This window comes from Medicago sativa, chromosome 3, assembly GCF_051527215.1.
Source record: "Medicago sativa cultivar Bolivia chromosome 3, Bolivia_mono, whole genome shotgun sequence".
NCBI classification, from domain to species: Eukaryota; Viridiplantae; Streptophyta; class Magnoliopsida; order Fabales; family Fabaceae; genus Medicago; species Medicago sativa.
Genome location: NC_140751.1, coordinates 100,239,504 through 100,256,338, shown reverse-complemented (window position 1 = coordinate 100,256,338; position 16,835 = coordinate 100,239,504). Strand labels below are relative to the sequence as shown.

At 32.0% G+C, this 16,835-nt stretch overlaps 2 protein-coding genes across 3 annotated transcripts; both read left to right on the top strand.

Moving 5' to 3' along the window:
* The first annotated feature begins 4,885 nt into the window (after window positions 1-4,885).
* On the top strand, window positions 4,886-5,928 carry LOC146942861 (uncharacterized). Its single transcript, XM_085756935.1, has one exon. It carries the CDS (start codon window positions 4,956-4,958, stop codon window positions 5,811-5,813), a length of 858 nt encoding a protein of 285 aa, XP_085613061.1. The 5' UTR covers window positions 4,886-4,955; the 3' UTR covers window positions 5,814-5,928.
* A 2,740-nt stretch (window positions 5,929-8,668) lies between these two features.
* On the top strand, window positions 8,669-13,012 carry LOC146942860 (DNA ligase-like protein). 2 transcript variants are annotated; one of them, XM_085756951.1, is made up of 11 exons: window positions 8,669-9,242; window positions 9,324-9,378; window positions 9,465-9,564; window positions 9,662-9,878; window positions 10,225-10,278; window positions 10,363-10,505; window positions 10,864-11,437; window positions 11,595-11,709; window positions 11,826-11,875; window positions 12,093-12,239; window positions 12,575-13,012. In XM_085756951.1, the coding sequence occupies exons 1-11, from the start codon at window positions 8,736-8,738 to the stop codon at window positions 12,815-12,817; spliced, it is 2,205 nt and encodes a 734-aa protein (XP_085613077.1). In that variant the 5' UTR covers window positions 8,669-8,735; the 3' UTR covers window positions 12,818-13,012. The 2 variants fall into 2 exon arrangements, with proteins under 2 accessions (XP_085613077.1, XP_085613078.1); XM_085756952.1 differs by lacking the exon at window positions 11,826-11,875.
* Window positions 13,013-16,835: the final 3,823 nt, after the last annotated feature.

Genomic DNA, 16,835 nt, shown 5'->3' with positions numbered 1-16,835 from the left:
TCCTTCCATGTTGACTAGGTTTCTAATGGGATAGTTCGTTAGATCGACTTACACCAAAGATTTTGATTTCCAAAATTCCAGTTGATGCTTCGTTCTTATTCCAATAAGGTCATATTCAACGGTACGATTGATTATATTTGATCCGTTAGTCGGTTGGGTCCGTTTTGATTATCGAATCAATGTCCTTCCATGTTGACTAGGTTTCTAACGGGACAGTTTATCACATCGACTTACAACGAAGATTCCAATTTCCAAAATTCGAGTTCCTGCTTCGTTTTTATTCCAATAAAGTCATGTTCAACAGTCCGAATGATTATATTCCAAAAAAATGTTATTTTCTTTATATGTAGCATAAAATATAGTGTATATATATATATATATATATATATATATATATATATATATATACACATATATATATATATATATATAAATATTTCAATTTCAAACATTTAAACAAAAATATTAAAAGAGACTAAGTATCTATACTTCTATTATATACAACATATAAAGAAAATAACCTATTTTGCCTCTTTTGAGCTGGCTTTTTGATTTTTCTACTTTAAAAATTACCCTTAACTTTTTGATTTTTCTACTTCTAAGAGTAAATTTAATATTAAAACGAAAATACAATGAATTGTATATGTCCAATTTTTTTTCCTTATCATTTAAAAAAGATAACGGATGAAGTATGGATTAGAAAATAGTCCATACTATTTGGGTCCTTGAGATTTGTCCATTTTTAATGGTCCAAATAGTATGGATTAGAAAATAGTCTCTTTTGAGCTGACTTTTGATCCTTTCAAAATTACATTCAACTTCCAATGACTCAAAAAGAGCGGACGGGACCGGTGGTGCGCATTTTTCCGTTAGTGAAAATAATAATGATATGAAACTATTAATCAATTTTTTGCTACTTGTTTCGAAAGTAAAAACAGTTTCATTTGCTTCTGAATAACTTCCTTCAGAAGGGCTCCCGCTTTCTCGGTGAATGTCTTGGTAGAAGATATGATTTCATTGAATTCAAATTTATTTGTTACTAAATACGTCCGTATCTCAACAAGAAAAATAATCATGAGTTTTGAAAATTTTATCACATTGACTTTCTCATATAGGTGCATAAAAATATGCTTCCGCAATATAAGCACGTCAATTTTGCGACGAGTGTAGTGCAATTATTTAACAATGTTTTGCAAATAAAATAAAAAATATCTAATAAAAACACTACATTAATGTTGATATTTTAAAAATAGTTATTAGTTTTCAAAATTTTGACATATTAACTTTCTCACATGAATACATAAAAATTTAAATCGGCATATATTAGCATATAAAATTCTCATCGAGCGCAAACATTTAACAAATTTTTTTAAATATAAAAGACAAAAATATTTAATAGAAACGTTACATTTATCTTGACAATTTTCATTTAATACCTTTAAATAGTTCATCTGATTCAAAAGAAATGTTGGACCTAAAATAAATCACAATTCAGTTTATCACAAATAAAACATTATTGTAGTTCATCGAATCTAGATAAATAGTATGAATTTATATAAAAGAATAATATTTAAAATATAAAAAAAAAAACAAATGAATGAATTCATATTGTTTTATTGTAGAAATATTTATTATTTCAGATATACACACACACACACACATATTCCCTCAAAAAAGAATTTATATATACATATAATTTTATTTTTTTTACTAAAGCTTGGATAATAAGACGTTGTAAAAAATATTGCTCACTAATAATATATATTTTGCATTCCGATCCGTTTCATGTAAAAGATATTGGTCAAGTTGCATGATCAACAGTTTTTTCCCTGGTTCGATTCCCAGATTTCCAGCGGTGATATATTTTATTTTTAATGATTTTTGTAAAATTGGATGCATGTCGACTTGTCATAACCCAGATTTGAAAAAAAAAAGGGAGTTGGATAGTGATTGGATTGAAAGGAAAATCTAATTAATTTGATGGTTTAGATTGTAAAATATCATTAATTTAAAATGGGGTGAATATGCAAATAATAAAATACATGCTAAAATTGTAAAATAAAAATAAAATACATGCTAAAATTGTAAAATAAATAATAAATGTTATTTTTATAATGTAGGACACATGGCTGTTTTTTATTGGTTAGGGTAAATTGCCCACCAATCTTCAAAGGCAGGCTAGGTCTCACCTTGTTATTTTTTTAAAACTACAAAAATGTCTTTCTGAAATCAATTAATTAGACATACATTTGACTTATTTTCCAAGTTTATTTAATAATATTATTGAGATCATAAAATATTGTAAAGCGTATGAAATGATGGAGTGTGGATTCGATAAGTCCATGTTCAAACTTGCAATTCTTCATTTCTTAGCACTTGGAGAATGCGAGTTTTACTACTATACTCTTGGATACTACTCCCTCCGTTTCAAAATGAGTGTCGCTTTAGCCAATTGCACATACATTAAGGAATGGAATAAAGTAGTCAAATGTCATAACAATTTTACCAAATTATCCTAATCAACTATTGGTTTGTTTTTCATTAAAGAAAAAATAATACTTTGGAAGTAGGGGTGTTCGCGGTGCGGTTTGGATCGGTTTTGAGGCAAAATGTCAACCGATCCAAAATAAAAATCACATGCGGTTCGGTTCGGTTTGGATGAGTATTCTAAAAAAATCCGAACCGAACCGATCCAAATATATGCGGTTTAATTTGGATCGGTTTTTGGATGTCCAAAATGCAAAATATATTTTTTTATTTACTCTTTTTTGAAGAATATAATTTTTTTTATTAATATTAATATTACACAAACACGGTAAAATAATAGGTTTGATGCAAAATATATTAAAAAAAATAAAATTATAGTATGAAAATTATCGATTATTTATGAAACATATGAAGTAATAATAATATAGATTAAATTAGTGCAATGTATAAGATTAAAATTTAACAAACAACATAATAATGCAATCTATAATACTAATAAAAGAATAAATAAGTATTAATATTTATTTTTGCGGTTCGGTTCGGTTTGGTTCGGTTTTGAAAAAGTGATCCGAAATCCGATCCGATCTTAGCGGTTTTTACAAAACAACATCCAAACGCATCCAAATATATTCGGTTTTTTGCGGTTTTCGGTTTTTTTGGATCGGTTTGCGGTTTTATTTTGGATCGGTTTGGATTGGAAGTAGTGTAACATAGTATTAATTGAAGGGTACAATTGAAAAGAAAAAGTTATTATTACATTGAAAACCGAAAGTGACATTCATTTTGAAACAATTTTTTTTTGCTAAAGCGACACTCATTTTGAAACGGAGGGAGTAGATAACAACAAAATGTCATGTGTTTAAATTAACTTATTTATTTAAAAAGTTTTTTTTTTTTACATATTCTGTAAAAACAAAATCTCTTTAAGAACAATATTTGAACCAACAATGTTGAAACACAAAAAAATAAAAAATAATCAACGGTGTTGAAAAAGTTGGCAACATGACTCTCCTCATGAAAAGAATTCCAGTTCAATTCTTAGAGTCACCCATTTAGTTATATTTATATTGTTATTATCATCAATTAAATTCCCTCTACTGCCAATTTCGACGGGCAAGTCTATACAAAGCTTTGCTTTGGCTTTGAATGGGGCCCCACAAGTGGGCGGTGGGATTGATCCCCTTGGATTAGTCGGTTGTTGGACCGGATACCGAGTTTTCAAAAGAAGAAAAAAAAAATTAAACATCGGGTCAATAGTCAAGTCTTTCTTCTAATAAGATAAATTATAGTCAGAATTTTCTTCATAACCAAGTTAACGTCAGTATTTGTTATTTCTTCAAAAGTATATGAACTATAGTAAGATTTTCTAAGTAACCAAATTAATTTTAGTTAGGTAATTCGTCGGTCTAAAAGGAAGTCTTAAGGATACTTTAGGATGCTTGTTGAAAGACAAATATCCTAATTACGGTGAGTAGAAAGATTTTTATTTTATTTTTATCAAAAATCATGCATATGATAAGCTCATATGCAATGTGTGATGCAAAAAATAAATAAAGCTATACATCCCCATTGCATCAAAGTGTAATGATTTATTAAAAATAATTGTTGTAACGGGATCTGGATAGAGACGGATTCATTCTTTTGCGGTTGGGGGATATGTTGTGTGTTGAACTTGTCAAACAAGTTGCTGGATTTTTACTGATCTAATGTTCAATCACATTTTGCAAAATATTCAATTATCTTTGGGGAACTTCTACGGTACACCCGTAATTATTATTTTTATGGAATAAAGAGCTATTTGTTGATATTTATATTTTAGAAAATGTCATTTTATAAGAAAAAACATCATTTTATTGTTTATAAAAATCATACTAATTTTTTTTATATTTTATTGTAAAAAATAATCAAAATTCTCTATTATGACTACAAAAATTTCAGAAAAATTAAATTTTATTTCTTCGACGTTTTTGGTAAATAAGATTTAATTATTATAATTATAGGTGATAGAAAACAATTTTCTCTTCAAAAAATAACTCATTTAACTATTAATTTATTGATTTGGTGTACCAATACACCCAAATTTTTGGGTGTACCATAGAATTTGCCTTGTCTTTGAGAAAGTTTAGAAAACTTATCCCTGCTTAGTTCTGTATAAATGTAAACGTGGAATTCTTGCAATTATGTGCGTGTCCTATTCAATATGTAAAATATGTAACTGGTCCACCAAATTCACAGCCATTTCGAAGAGTCTCATGAATGACGCCTTCAGATACGAATCACACGTTCACTCACTCGGATTCAGTCATTCTATATATCACCTTGGTCCTACTTTCTTTTGTCCTTATTCTTTCCTTGCCGGCCTTAAATTAATTTCTTACATTGCATTTCCCATTATAAATAACACCACATTAACTTTTAATTAAATTGCACAACATCAATTTTCTTTCTTATAGTTTCACAGCCACGCTATGTCTAAACGCTTTAAGATGAAATTTACAATCCCTTCTTTTCAAATGTGTCGCTCCAATGACCTTTCCTCTTTCCCCGGGAATCCAGGCCCTGCCATATACCGTCTTTCTCCGGTGAACTCCAAAGCATATGACATAGGGTATCCAAACCTTCCTGCTTCGTCGCCGGAACACCAATGCAATGTGTCATCAAAGATTAAGAAAGTGAAATCCAAAGGCCGCAAAAGCACTTCCGACGTTCCCTCAAGAAGAAGTGAGTTTCTAATTGATAAAATCAATGAAGAGGAAAGTGAATCATTGATTTCTTGCTTAGCAAGATTCTCGGAAGCCGAGAAGGTCCATTCTTCTAGTACTATGGATAGTACTAAAGTTAGGCCTATCTCAAATTATAGTGATAAAAAGGAGAATAAAGATTTAACTAGCTCGAATAGAAGGACGATAAGTCGTGTGAAGAAGGTTGAGAGAGTGAGGTTTCAAAGTATTACGGAGAATCAAAGAGGAAAAGAAACGAAGGTTATGTCAAGTAAAATGGAAGAGAATCGAAGAGGAACCGAAACGAAGGTTATGTCAAGTAGAATGGAGGAGAAGGTAAAAGAAAGCTTTGCTTTGGTGAAAAAGTCAAAGGATCCTTACGAAGACTTCAAGAAATCAATGTTAGAGATGATAGAAGAGATGGAGATGTCCGAGGCCAAGGACTTGGAGCAACTATTGCAGTGTTTTTTGGCTCTAAATTCTAGAGATTATCATGGAGTAATTGTGCGAGCTTTCATGGAGATTTGGCAACAAATGTTCGTTTGGAATCCTAAGTCAGTAAAAAATCTTCAAACAAATGTTCAAACTAAGGATGTAGAAAATTAGATTACAATGAATCTTAGCATGTTTTGTTTGTCTTTTCCTTTTGATATCTTGCGTGTGCGATGTAGAATTGTATGGGTAATGGGTTAGTATATTGGATTGTTTCTTGATGTTTTTATTTGGAAATTATTTTTAGGCTTAATTACTATTTTGGTCCCTTAAGTTATTTGTTGGTTACATTTTGGTCCCATAAGTTATTAACGTTACAATTTGGTCCCTTAAGTTATTTGTTGGTTACATTTTGGTCCCATAAGTTATTAACGTTACAATTTGGTCCCTTAACTTAATTTTTGGTTTCGTTTTGGTCCCTTAACTTATTTTTTGGTTTCGTTTTTTGTACCTTAACTCTAATAACATAAAGGACCAGAGTGGTTGACGGAGGAAGAGTTAAGGTACCAAAACGAAACCAAAAATAAGTTAAGGGACCAAATTGTAACGTTAATAACTTATGGGACCAAGATGTAACCAACAAATAACTTAAGGGACCAAATTGTAACGTTAATAACTTATGGGACCAAAATGTAACCAACAAATAACTTAAGGGACCAAATCATTAATTAAGCCTTATTTTTATTAAAAAACAGAAATCATGTCGTTTGGATGATTTTTTAATATAAATATTGGATCATGTAATAAGACAATATTTGCTTACATATTTGTATTAGAGTTGTCTATGATATTTTCTACTTTCAATTTTTCCACTTAATTTATTTTGGAATTAGGATTCTCAAATGATCTTATTTGCATGTAGAGCATCATCAACAAAAGTCTTGGAGAGTCTTGAGTTCAAAAAGTGTGTCCTCAGTTCACCATTGAAGAAAAATTATGTGACAAAAAGTTGCAAGGATATGGTTGATTGCTGAAGCAATTAATTCTTAACAATATCTTGAGTAGATTGTGGGACTATCGTGGATTTTCAGTACATGCACTAGTAAAGCAAAAGATAAATAATGAAATGTTTTAGGTTTATTTGGGAGATTGGAGGGGAGGGGAGAGCTTGGGAAGAACGGCCGAGGCACCGAAAGGAATAGAGTAGAGAACATGAAGGGAAGAGACTTTGGAGGTTCAATTCCTTTAATTTGGGGAAACTTAAAAAATATATTGGAAGGATATTTTAGAGGGTTTAGATAATAAATTCTCTAAACTCGGGGTATATTATGGTATTATTAAAATAAAAATATATAAATATAATCCTTCAATTATCATTATCTACAAACCTCATCTCTAAAAAAAGATAGAAGATCTCTCTCTCCTTGTCCCTCTAATCTCCTCCCTTCCAATATAAAATAAATTTTAAAAGTTGCAGTGGTTATTAATTGCGATAGAGGTGACATGATCACGTACTCAAATCTCACGTGGGATATACTTGATGTTGGTTTGCATGTGTGTCCTGGGTTAGAATCCTAACAATCAGACCTTTTTGTTTGTTTTTTGGATGTTTATTAAAATAACAAAAGAAAAAAAATTCCACTGCCTTCGGCCAATCTTATGAGATGTGAGTATCCTTTAATTTCTCGCACTTATCATAAGCAACTTCAATTTCCACACCAAACAACTCATTAAGCAAAGCACCGCCGTTTTCTTTGGACATTTGCACTTGATGCTTTACCAACTTACCATAGATAGGCAAGTGCAAAAAGACATGACACATAATCCAGTATGACAATCATTTCACCAGTGTAAAAGTGAAAGTTGTTGGTCTCTTTACGCCATCGTTGTGTCAACTCCATACATCAACTTAGATTAATATGGGTATATGTGGTATGGGAAAGCGGTTGAAGATTGAATGCCTCCACCACAGTCCAAAAGCATGGTGGCGGTGTTGACGATAGCTACCATGGTGGTGGTGTTGGCACATGTGGCAACTCATCAAGTTGCTCGCGCTCATACTATTATGCAGTATTGATGCCTCTCGAGCTTGTGAAGACTATGCAGCCTGTGAAATGGTGGCATCAGTGTCGCTCGTAATCCATTGACGACACAATTTAGAAGGATGATTAGCTGCAACGCACTCTCAATGCACGAAGTTGTGTTGGGCTGGTCTATCGAGTCTCAACACACCAATGTTGTCTGCCGTACTTACAACAACCATGAAAACGTATCAATTATACATTCTTCGAAGCATTTCCTGAAACAACTAGAGCATAAAATAAAGATATAATCTCCATTGTGTTATTTCAATTTTTAGACTACCACATTCCATTAATACTTAATTTAAACTACGTTCATAGTAAAAACAATTTTCTAATTGATCAATAATTATCCAAATAACTAAGGATATTTCTAACTCACAATCATATTAACCACTTTCTAAAACCCTAACATACAAAATGCGAATGAACGTGTAGGCTTATAGATTTTGAACATGTACTTGATGTTTGAGTTTGATTTGTTGCTTGACTTTGATAAATTTTGATGGGGTTTGATTTGTTGGAGTGGCGAGGTAAAATGTAAGGAAATAAGTTTGAAGGAAGAATGACGGTTTATGTTTTTGTATGTATTGACAAGGTATCTGGGCATAAATCGCAGGGTGTAAATCCCGAACTAGTGACCAGGAGTTATGATTCGAAGGGACAATTTTGGAAATTGTAGATGTCTGTGAGCAAATCAAGGGGTGTAACGATCAATTTTATTAAGTTTGCAGGTCATTGCAGTCTCACCCAAAAAAGTGTAAATAGAGACCCATATACCTAGCAAAATTAACATGTGCAAAATTAAATTAAAAAAAAAAGAAAAAAAAGGCGTTATAATAAAAGCAATTTGTTTGGCGCGTTTTTATAGAATTTTGAAACAAATTTACCGCCATTTATTTAGGTTAGGTTAGGTTTAGATTAGAACTATTTCGCGCGATCCATTTCAATTCGATAAGGTTAAAGCTCCTGTTTCCAAAAACCAAAAAGTGTCGTTCAGATCTCAGAATCAACCATGGATAGCGACGATGATTTCGAAGCCTTACCTTCTTCTCCCATCATCGAACGAAAGCTTAAGCGTTTGAAGAAGGCATCTAGGGTTTCAGAAAATCCTCTCCCCTCTTCGTCCCCAATCAAATTCTCTGAATCCGAACAGAATTCTGGCTTGGAGGAGTCAATTGGAGGATCTGTCCCTGAAATTGAAAGCTTGGGTGGTGAAAATGTTACTGACACAGTCGAGGAAAACGATTTGGGTGCGAAGAGGGTTTTGGAGTTTGAATCTATGGACGATGAACTTGACGCCAGGGTTCCAGAGAAGACAATAGAAGAATCTGGGGATAAGAATACAGTCGAATTAGAAATTAAGCAACCTAGTGTAGAAGAAGTTTCAGAGAAGAAAGAAGAAGTTTCAGAGAAGAAAGGGAACAAGAATAAGAAGTCGAAGAAGAAGAGCAGTGACGACAGTAACGGCAGTGAGAAGAAGCTTAAAGAATCTATCTCCAATAAAAGAAAAGCCGAAAAGGTTTGTATGCGTTTTCCAGTGAATTATTTTTATACAATTTGTTATTGATTTTATTAATTTGTTGATTCATTGATTTTATAGGAAAGACGAGAAAATCTCAAACAACTTCGAGCCGAGTCTCAGAGACTTCTTCGCGGTATTGATTTTTTTTGGATTTTATCTTTTCTATTGTTTTGTTTCTGAGTTTCCAATTATTCAGTTAGTTTACCGTGTTTTGTTTAGAAACAAGAGATGCTGCGTTTAAACCTGTTCCTCTGGTTCAGAAGCCGATTTCGTCTATACTGGATAAAATTCGAAAGAGGAAATTAGAATTTTTAAAGAAGTAAGTGGATTTACATCAATATTTTGTTTCAGCATGCACTTAATTGGGATATTTTTACTTTAGATAAACACTAATGGATACCTGGGTTGGGTTTCAGATCTAATGTTTCTTTTCATGACAATGATGGTTTCCATGTGGATATTGATTCTGAGCCTCGCCATCCTAGTGAAGAGATAACTAATAAGATTGAAAATGCCGAATCCGAAGAAACACCAGCTACATGCCCTGCAGAGAATGATTTAAGCACACCGCATATTGGTGGTTCCAACGATGCTGCAAATCATTCGAGCCGTGAAAACATTCCTTCTCCTATGGTTAGTCAATATTCCAGCTAGTTATACAATACAATTTGGCATTTCTTCGTCTCAAAGTAGTAGATTATGTTATTCTAATGCATTGATTTTGAATATCTAACTGGGGACTGAACTGATATTTGTATAATTGTATCTGCTCTCACTATATTTTGATGGTATTAAGAAATGTGATAATAAATAAACTATAAATTGAGAAATTTGAAATCCATAAGTTACAAAGTATAGAATCAAATATAATTGATTTATTTTTGCCCTTGAAATCTTTGTGTTAGTTTATTAAATGGGAGATGTTGGTTTTCATCATGTTAATATTGCTATCTAAATCATTGCTTACGCTGAGTTTCAGGATGTGGTTTCAGAAACTATACATGCATTTCGAGCTCCTGTTGATGATACCCAGGTATTATGTCACCCATTTATTCAGATGCTTTCTTAAAAATGTAGATTTTGTTCACCAAGTGCTTTATTTGTCTTTGATTTCTAGGATCTCTTTTCTGATTCTGAAATAAATGATATTAAAGAAGAGGCCCTCAATGGGAAGTTGAATAAGCTTTCCGAAGAAGTGTTTGCCCCATCTATGCTTTCAATGAACTTGAAACTTGATTCTGCTCCTGTTGATGATGATGTGTAAGTTTTTAGATGTTTCTTCCTTTGTTATCTTCAGATTTAGTCACTCACTGGCTGTCCACATAAAGTTTCATTGTCTATTTATTGTCACCATTTGTTTCATCGTTGCTGATTCTACTATAAACTATAATCCTTACTTTGGGATGAGCTTAGCTATATGGTTGTTAATTTGGATTTTTACGTTGGAAAATTCTGGTGCTGTTATGATGAGAAAGTAAATGATGGACAAATAATGATGACCTGTTTATCTTTTTCCTTTAACAAACCTTGGCCTTTTAATTCTTCCATAGTGTAGGACTCTTCAATTTGCTTTCCATTGTTCTGGAAATTAAAAATGACAACCAATCCTTTTTTCCAGGTCTTCCGATGACGAGGACAATGACAAGGAGAACACAGTGCCACACTCACATGGATCAGCTGACTTGTCTTTACCTGCAAGCGGTGACCCTGTCAAGTCTTTTGTCGATGAAGAAGCCGAAGAGGAAGATGACAGTGACAATGACCTACAACGCTTCCAAGATAATGAAGAAGGTGATGATGATGATGATATCGAGGAGCTTAATGATATGATAGCAACTGGATATGAAGAAGCGCCAATTGATAGAGAAAAGCGTGACCAACTCCATCAGCAATGGCTTGAGCAGCAGGATACAACTGGGATGGATAATCTACTCCAGAAACTTAATTGCGGTTCAAGATTGAAAGAATCTGACGATGAAGTTGAAGAGGAAGACGAGGAAAGCAAAGAAACTGAAAATGAATCTGACGATGAAGTTGAAGACTTCACTGCTCCATCTGATGCTGTGAAGATCAATCTGAAGAAGGCGAAGCAGATGATCCCGCAGATGTTTACGGATAAAGATGATGCATATGTATCATCTGATGAGGAAACTGAGGAGAGGCTAGCCAAACAGTCCCTCTCTTATAGAGTTGTGAGTTCTTGCTTCTCAGCTACTATAGTAAATGTATTGCTGTCACTTTGATTTTGGCAGAAGTTTATTGCATTTCCATCTTTGCATGCACTAAGGTACTCATGTGATGAAATGATGATTATTTTTGTTTTCATATCAAAATTGTAATGTGTAACAGGAGAAGAACGCTCAATTCTTTTCACCGGCTGAAGATGAAAGCAGCAGGGGAGTTTTCAATCTCATAAAGAAATTAAATGTCGTTCCTGATACCAAGATAAAAGGAAGAACTCCATGTAAGATCTATTAATTTTAGTATTTCACGAAATTGGCAAAACCTATGCAATGTACACCAATCAGGCTTCAAGATTATGACCATGCTAACGGTTTGTTCCATTATTGTATGCTGCAGCCATATTTGATATGCCACACATTGGCCAAAACATAACTAAATCATCAAAGGTAGGTTACTTTGAACTGCTAGAACATAGCTATTTTACCTGATGAAGTGCTCCTTTATCCCAGCAAATTTGTTAAATAAAATTGTAGGGGGTCTATATATGTAGATGTTTTTCTGACAACTTCAGTATATACTTGAACCACAAAACTGTTTTTATCAGCAATACAGAACTGTGTTTAATGTGATTATTTCTGAGTTATTTTGTTTTAAATATTTCAGTCATCTTTTATCGGTCGAGCTTCAAATCAATTTATGCCTTCTTCTCAAAAGCATGGATCAAGCAAGGTCCGATCATCATATATATTTGGGAGAGATGACAGCAACAGCAGACCTTCAGTGTTGATGTCAGAGGATTCTTCAGATACGGTAATGACTATCAGAAATTCGAAAAACTAGCATGTCATTAATAACTGTAATGCTATACCATTTTTCTATGAATTATGCTAGCAAAACACTCTGACACACTTTTTCAACACTCTTTCATCAGTTGAAATTCATATGGATCCAACTAAATTTATGTTTAGCATGCATGATTTAGTGGAATCTGTGGATAATACTACTAGAACTGTGATGGTAACAAGCATGCTTATTCAAATCGACCTCTCCTTTTTTAAATGCTATTTAAATATTCAATGTTGTTTACGTCATTTATATTCTACTGTCATACTCACTCCTGGTTTCTCTGTTCGGTTGTATCTCAGATTATAAGGGAGAGTCAAGCACCCAAAGTTGTTTCTGCCAAATTCCAAAGAAATACACAGAACAAATATGCCACTTCAACTTCTAAATCTCAAGAGTCAAATGTATCACTGATGGAGATATTAAGCAGGTCCTCAAATCATACAAAGCGTTGTGTCAAGAATGCCGGAGTTCAGCAAAATGAATCTATATTCGAAGCATTTAAGTTAACGAAGAAGTCAATTAAGACAGGGGAAAGAGTTTGATGTATGATGTGAAATGATGGTATTCATATGTTTAAACCAAAGATTTCTGCTTATAAGAGAGATCAGCATTTGCTAGTCTTTCCGTGCGTTTGGGTTTTGTTGGCCAGTTCCCTTTGTGGATACCAGAGTAATGCAGCAACAATAATGATCTCAAAATTTTCAATACAAAAAGAGTGGATTATTTATTAGGGAAAATTACCCACCCATCTTTTATCTTGCGTCAAGTAGTCTTCGTATTTTATGACAAACTAATTCTCTATGTTCAAAAATATTTAGTGTTATTTTTTTTATTATTTTGTGAAATGACAAATATTATTCTCGACGAGCTAGCGCAAGGAACACTAAATCACTCGCGGAAAGTGAGGAAAAAATACAAGGAGGCGCCGCAAATATATGGAACACCAAAACGAAAACTCCCTAAAAAACCCCACCAAAGACGGACAAGAATGATGATGCCGACCTATACATGCTACAAGATTGCACGCATACCCCTGCCTCACACCCTTCCGCCGAGTTAACGCCCCACCAGCACCCAAGACCTGTTGAACCGAACCAGCAAAACAGCAAAAACAACAAGAGCACTTCGGACAGCAGGAACCAAAAAATACACCAGACAGCCAAAACCGCAGCAAGCAATTGAACAGCTACAGAGGCTAACCCAGAAATAGATTTACATACATGATTGCGATCAACTACAAATTGCATTAAGTCAATTTGCAACACTACTAGCCTTAAATTTTCAATAAAGAGATCATAATCTTCATAGAATAATTGCATTATTTTATTTAGTTAAAATCTTTTCTTAATTTATTTGTAAAGACCTAAGATGACATGTGAGTTACTCGAATTGTATAATTCGATCATTAGTTAATGAATTTTTGTATCCCCGTGAGCTTGACTCGGTTGGTTGGGATATTACATTTTATATGCAGGGGCCGGGGTTCGAACCCCGGACACTCCACTTTTCCACAATTAAATTCACAATTAAATTATGTGAGCTCTAACCACTAGGCTACTTGAAAAAAAAAAAGTTAATGAATTTTTGTAACGGTCACACTTATTCAGTCATTTAAAGTAAATATCACTTGGCATTGTATTGGCATTGTATTGTTCGTGTATGATGTAAAAAAATGGTGACAATTGACAGAGTTGAATATCATGCACGCCTAACCAGAGAGTCATACATTGTTTTTAAAATTTACTACCAACTATATTAATAATTTATGTCACGTGTTATGAATGCTGTCCACAATAACATGCATGCAAAATTGAATCCAACACTTGGCTGAAAGTTGGAATGAAGGTAATCCGATCGAGAGTCTGAAACCAACGATATAAAAACACATAATACTTTGTACCAAAAAACAGGAAAAACACGTATACTACTAGTATAAAGGAAAGGATGCGATGGCTGTTTATGGATATGCTTTACAGCTTCAGTACACATCCACCAACTGACCAACACAAAAAACAAAAATAAACATTTTGAATTAAATAAGTCGTTTACGTCAACACTATAACATTTTTTTTTAACAAAACACTATGATTAAACATAATCCTTATAATTCTACCAAAAAAATAAAAAACATAGTCATAATTAATATTCAATCCGTTCTGAAATACACGCCACAATTTTACAATACATACCTTATTTTAACCTTATTTTTTTAATTAATATACAATATAAATCTTAATATGTAAGACAAACGACATACATTTCAAAATAGAGAAAGTAATTAATATAATTAAAGGTTTGAGGTTCAAACTTCGGCCACCACAAAACTACACAAAACTTAGAACTATACAAAACTTTTATCATTAAGTAGAACAATGCATAATATATGTAAGGTTTGGGGTTCAAACTTCGGCTACCACAAAAACCCCGACTACCACAAAAAAAAACGATACAAAACTTTTGTTTCAACACTTTGTGGGAATAAAAAGGTAAAAATAAATAAATAGCCAGAGTCGCATCACAACGTTATTTTAACTATTGTTTGTAGTATCTTCCATGCGCAGCGGTAGAGATTAATCATTTGAGCTTTGTGCAACTCAAATTGGTGGCAAATTGCTTAAGAGTTTTGATGATGATGTTCGAATTCAAAATATTGGTTAAATTATAAGAAACATGTGTCATCTTATAGTTGCACTGGATTCTCATCATCTGATTCCATCTTTTCTTTCTATTGCTTTTGTCCTAAAAGAAAAGGAAAAAATGATTGTCTCAAAAGTTGCTTAAAGAATGGTTGTATAAATACCATTCCCCTTTTTAAAGGAAAATATCATTCCTCTTAAAAAACAATTATAGCTTCAATGTTTAAAATCTTTGAAAAAAAATCCATTTTATAATATACTTCCCCGTCCTATAAAAAGCGAGTCTTTGTAAAAAAAATGTTGTTCTAAAATTGCCGACTCATTCAACTCTAATTAATACTACTTTCATCACCCCAGCTCAATATATTTCACTTTACATTTATGACAATGGAAAATGCATTGATATTTAACAAAAACACTTAAAACCTCTTTATCTCTCTTTTACTTATGCATTCTTCTTGTTACGTGTGAAACAAGTAAATAACTCACTTCATTTAGGACCGAGAGAGTAATAAAGAAAATTGCAATCTATAAAAAAAAGGGTTAATTAAGTAAATGATCCCTATAAATATTCATAATTTTGTTTTTAGTCTCTACAAAATAAAATCACACTTTTTAGTCCATGTGATATTTTCCTTTAGCATTTTAGGGACTGGAAATGTTGACGTAAAATTTTTACAATGACTGAAAATGTTGATGGAAAATTTTACAGGGACTAAAAATGCTGACGAAAAAATCACACTTTTTAGTCCATGTGATATTTTCCTTTAGCATTTTAGGGACTGGAAATGTTGACGTAAAATTTTTACAATGACTGAAAATGTTGATGGAAAATTTTACAGGGACTAAAAATGCTGACGAAATTTTTTACAGGGAATAAAAAGTGCGATTTTATTTTGTAGGGACTAACAATGAAATTCTGAATATTTATAGGGACCATTTACTTAATTAAAAAAAATAAAAAATAGGGTTAATTAAGTTGTTGGTCCCTATAAATATATGCAATTTTGTTTTTAGTCCCTATAAAAACAAATCACACTTTTTAGTCCCTGTTAAATTAAATTTTGTTTAATTATGCTTAAACTTCTAAATTTTTGAAAGATTTTTTACAGACATGTTCATAACATCGTAAGACACTCTTTTATAAAATCTTTTAGTTTTTTTAACATGTAATGAATTAAATATGAATTTTTCTAAAAGCCAAAATTTCAAAATTATATTAATGAAAATTTGAACCTTATAATAAAATTTTGAGTTACTTTTTTGCGGAGGAACTTTGTATAATATTCTAAATAAATATGTTAAAAATTTAAAAGTTTAAGCACAATTAAGCAAATTTTAATTTTACAAGGACTAAAAATATGTGTTGGTCCCTGTTAAATTAAAATTTGTTTAATTGTACTTAAACTTTTATGTTCTTAAATGATTTTTAACAGACATGTTAAGAACATTATAATAATTTCTTTTATAAAAAATTAGAATTTTTTAACATGTAATGAATTAAATATAATTTTTTTAAAACGCCAAAAATTCAAGATAAAAGTAACGAAAATTTGGACTTAAAAATAAAATTTTGAGCTAACTTATTGCGGCAGAACGTTTTAATGTTTTAAACAAGTATGTAAAAAATCATTAAAAAATTTAAAATTTTAAGCATAATTAAACAAATTTTAATTTAACAAGGACTAAAAACACTAACGAAAATTTTTATAGGGACTAAAAAGTGTGATTTATTTTTATAGGGATTAAAAACAAAACTACAGATATTTATATGGACCAAAAACTTAATTAACCCAAAAAAATATATTCTCTCAGTTTCAAAATGAGTGTCGCTTTAGCCAATTGTACACAGATTAAGGAATGAAATAATGTTGTCCAAAAATATGATACTTTTACTAAAATAGCCTCGTTAGCTATTGGTGCA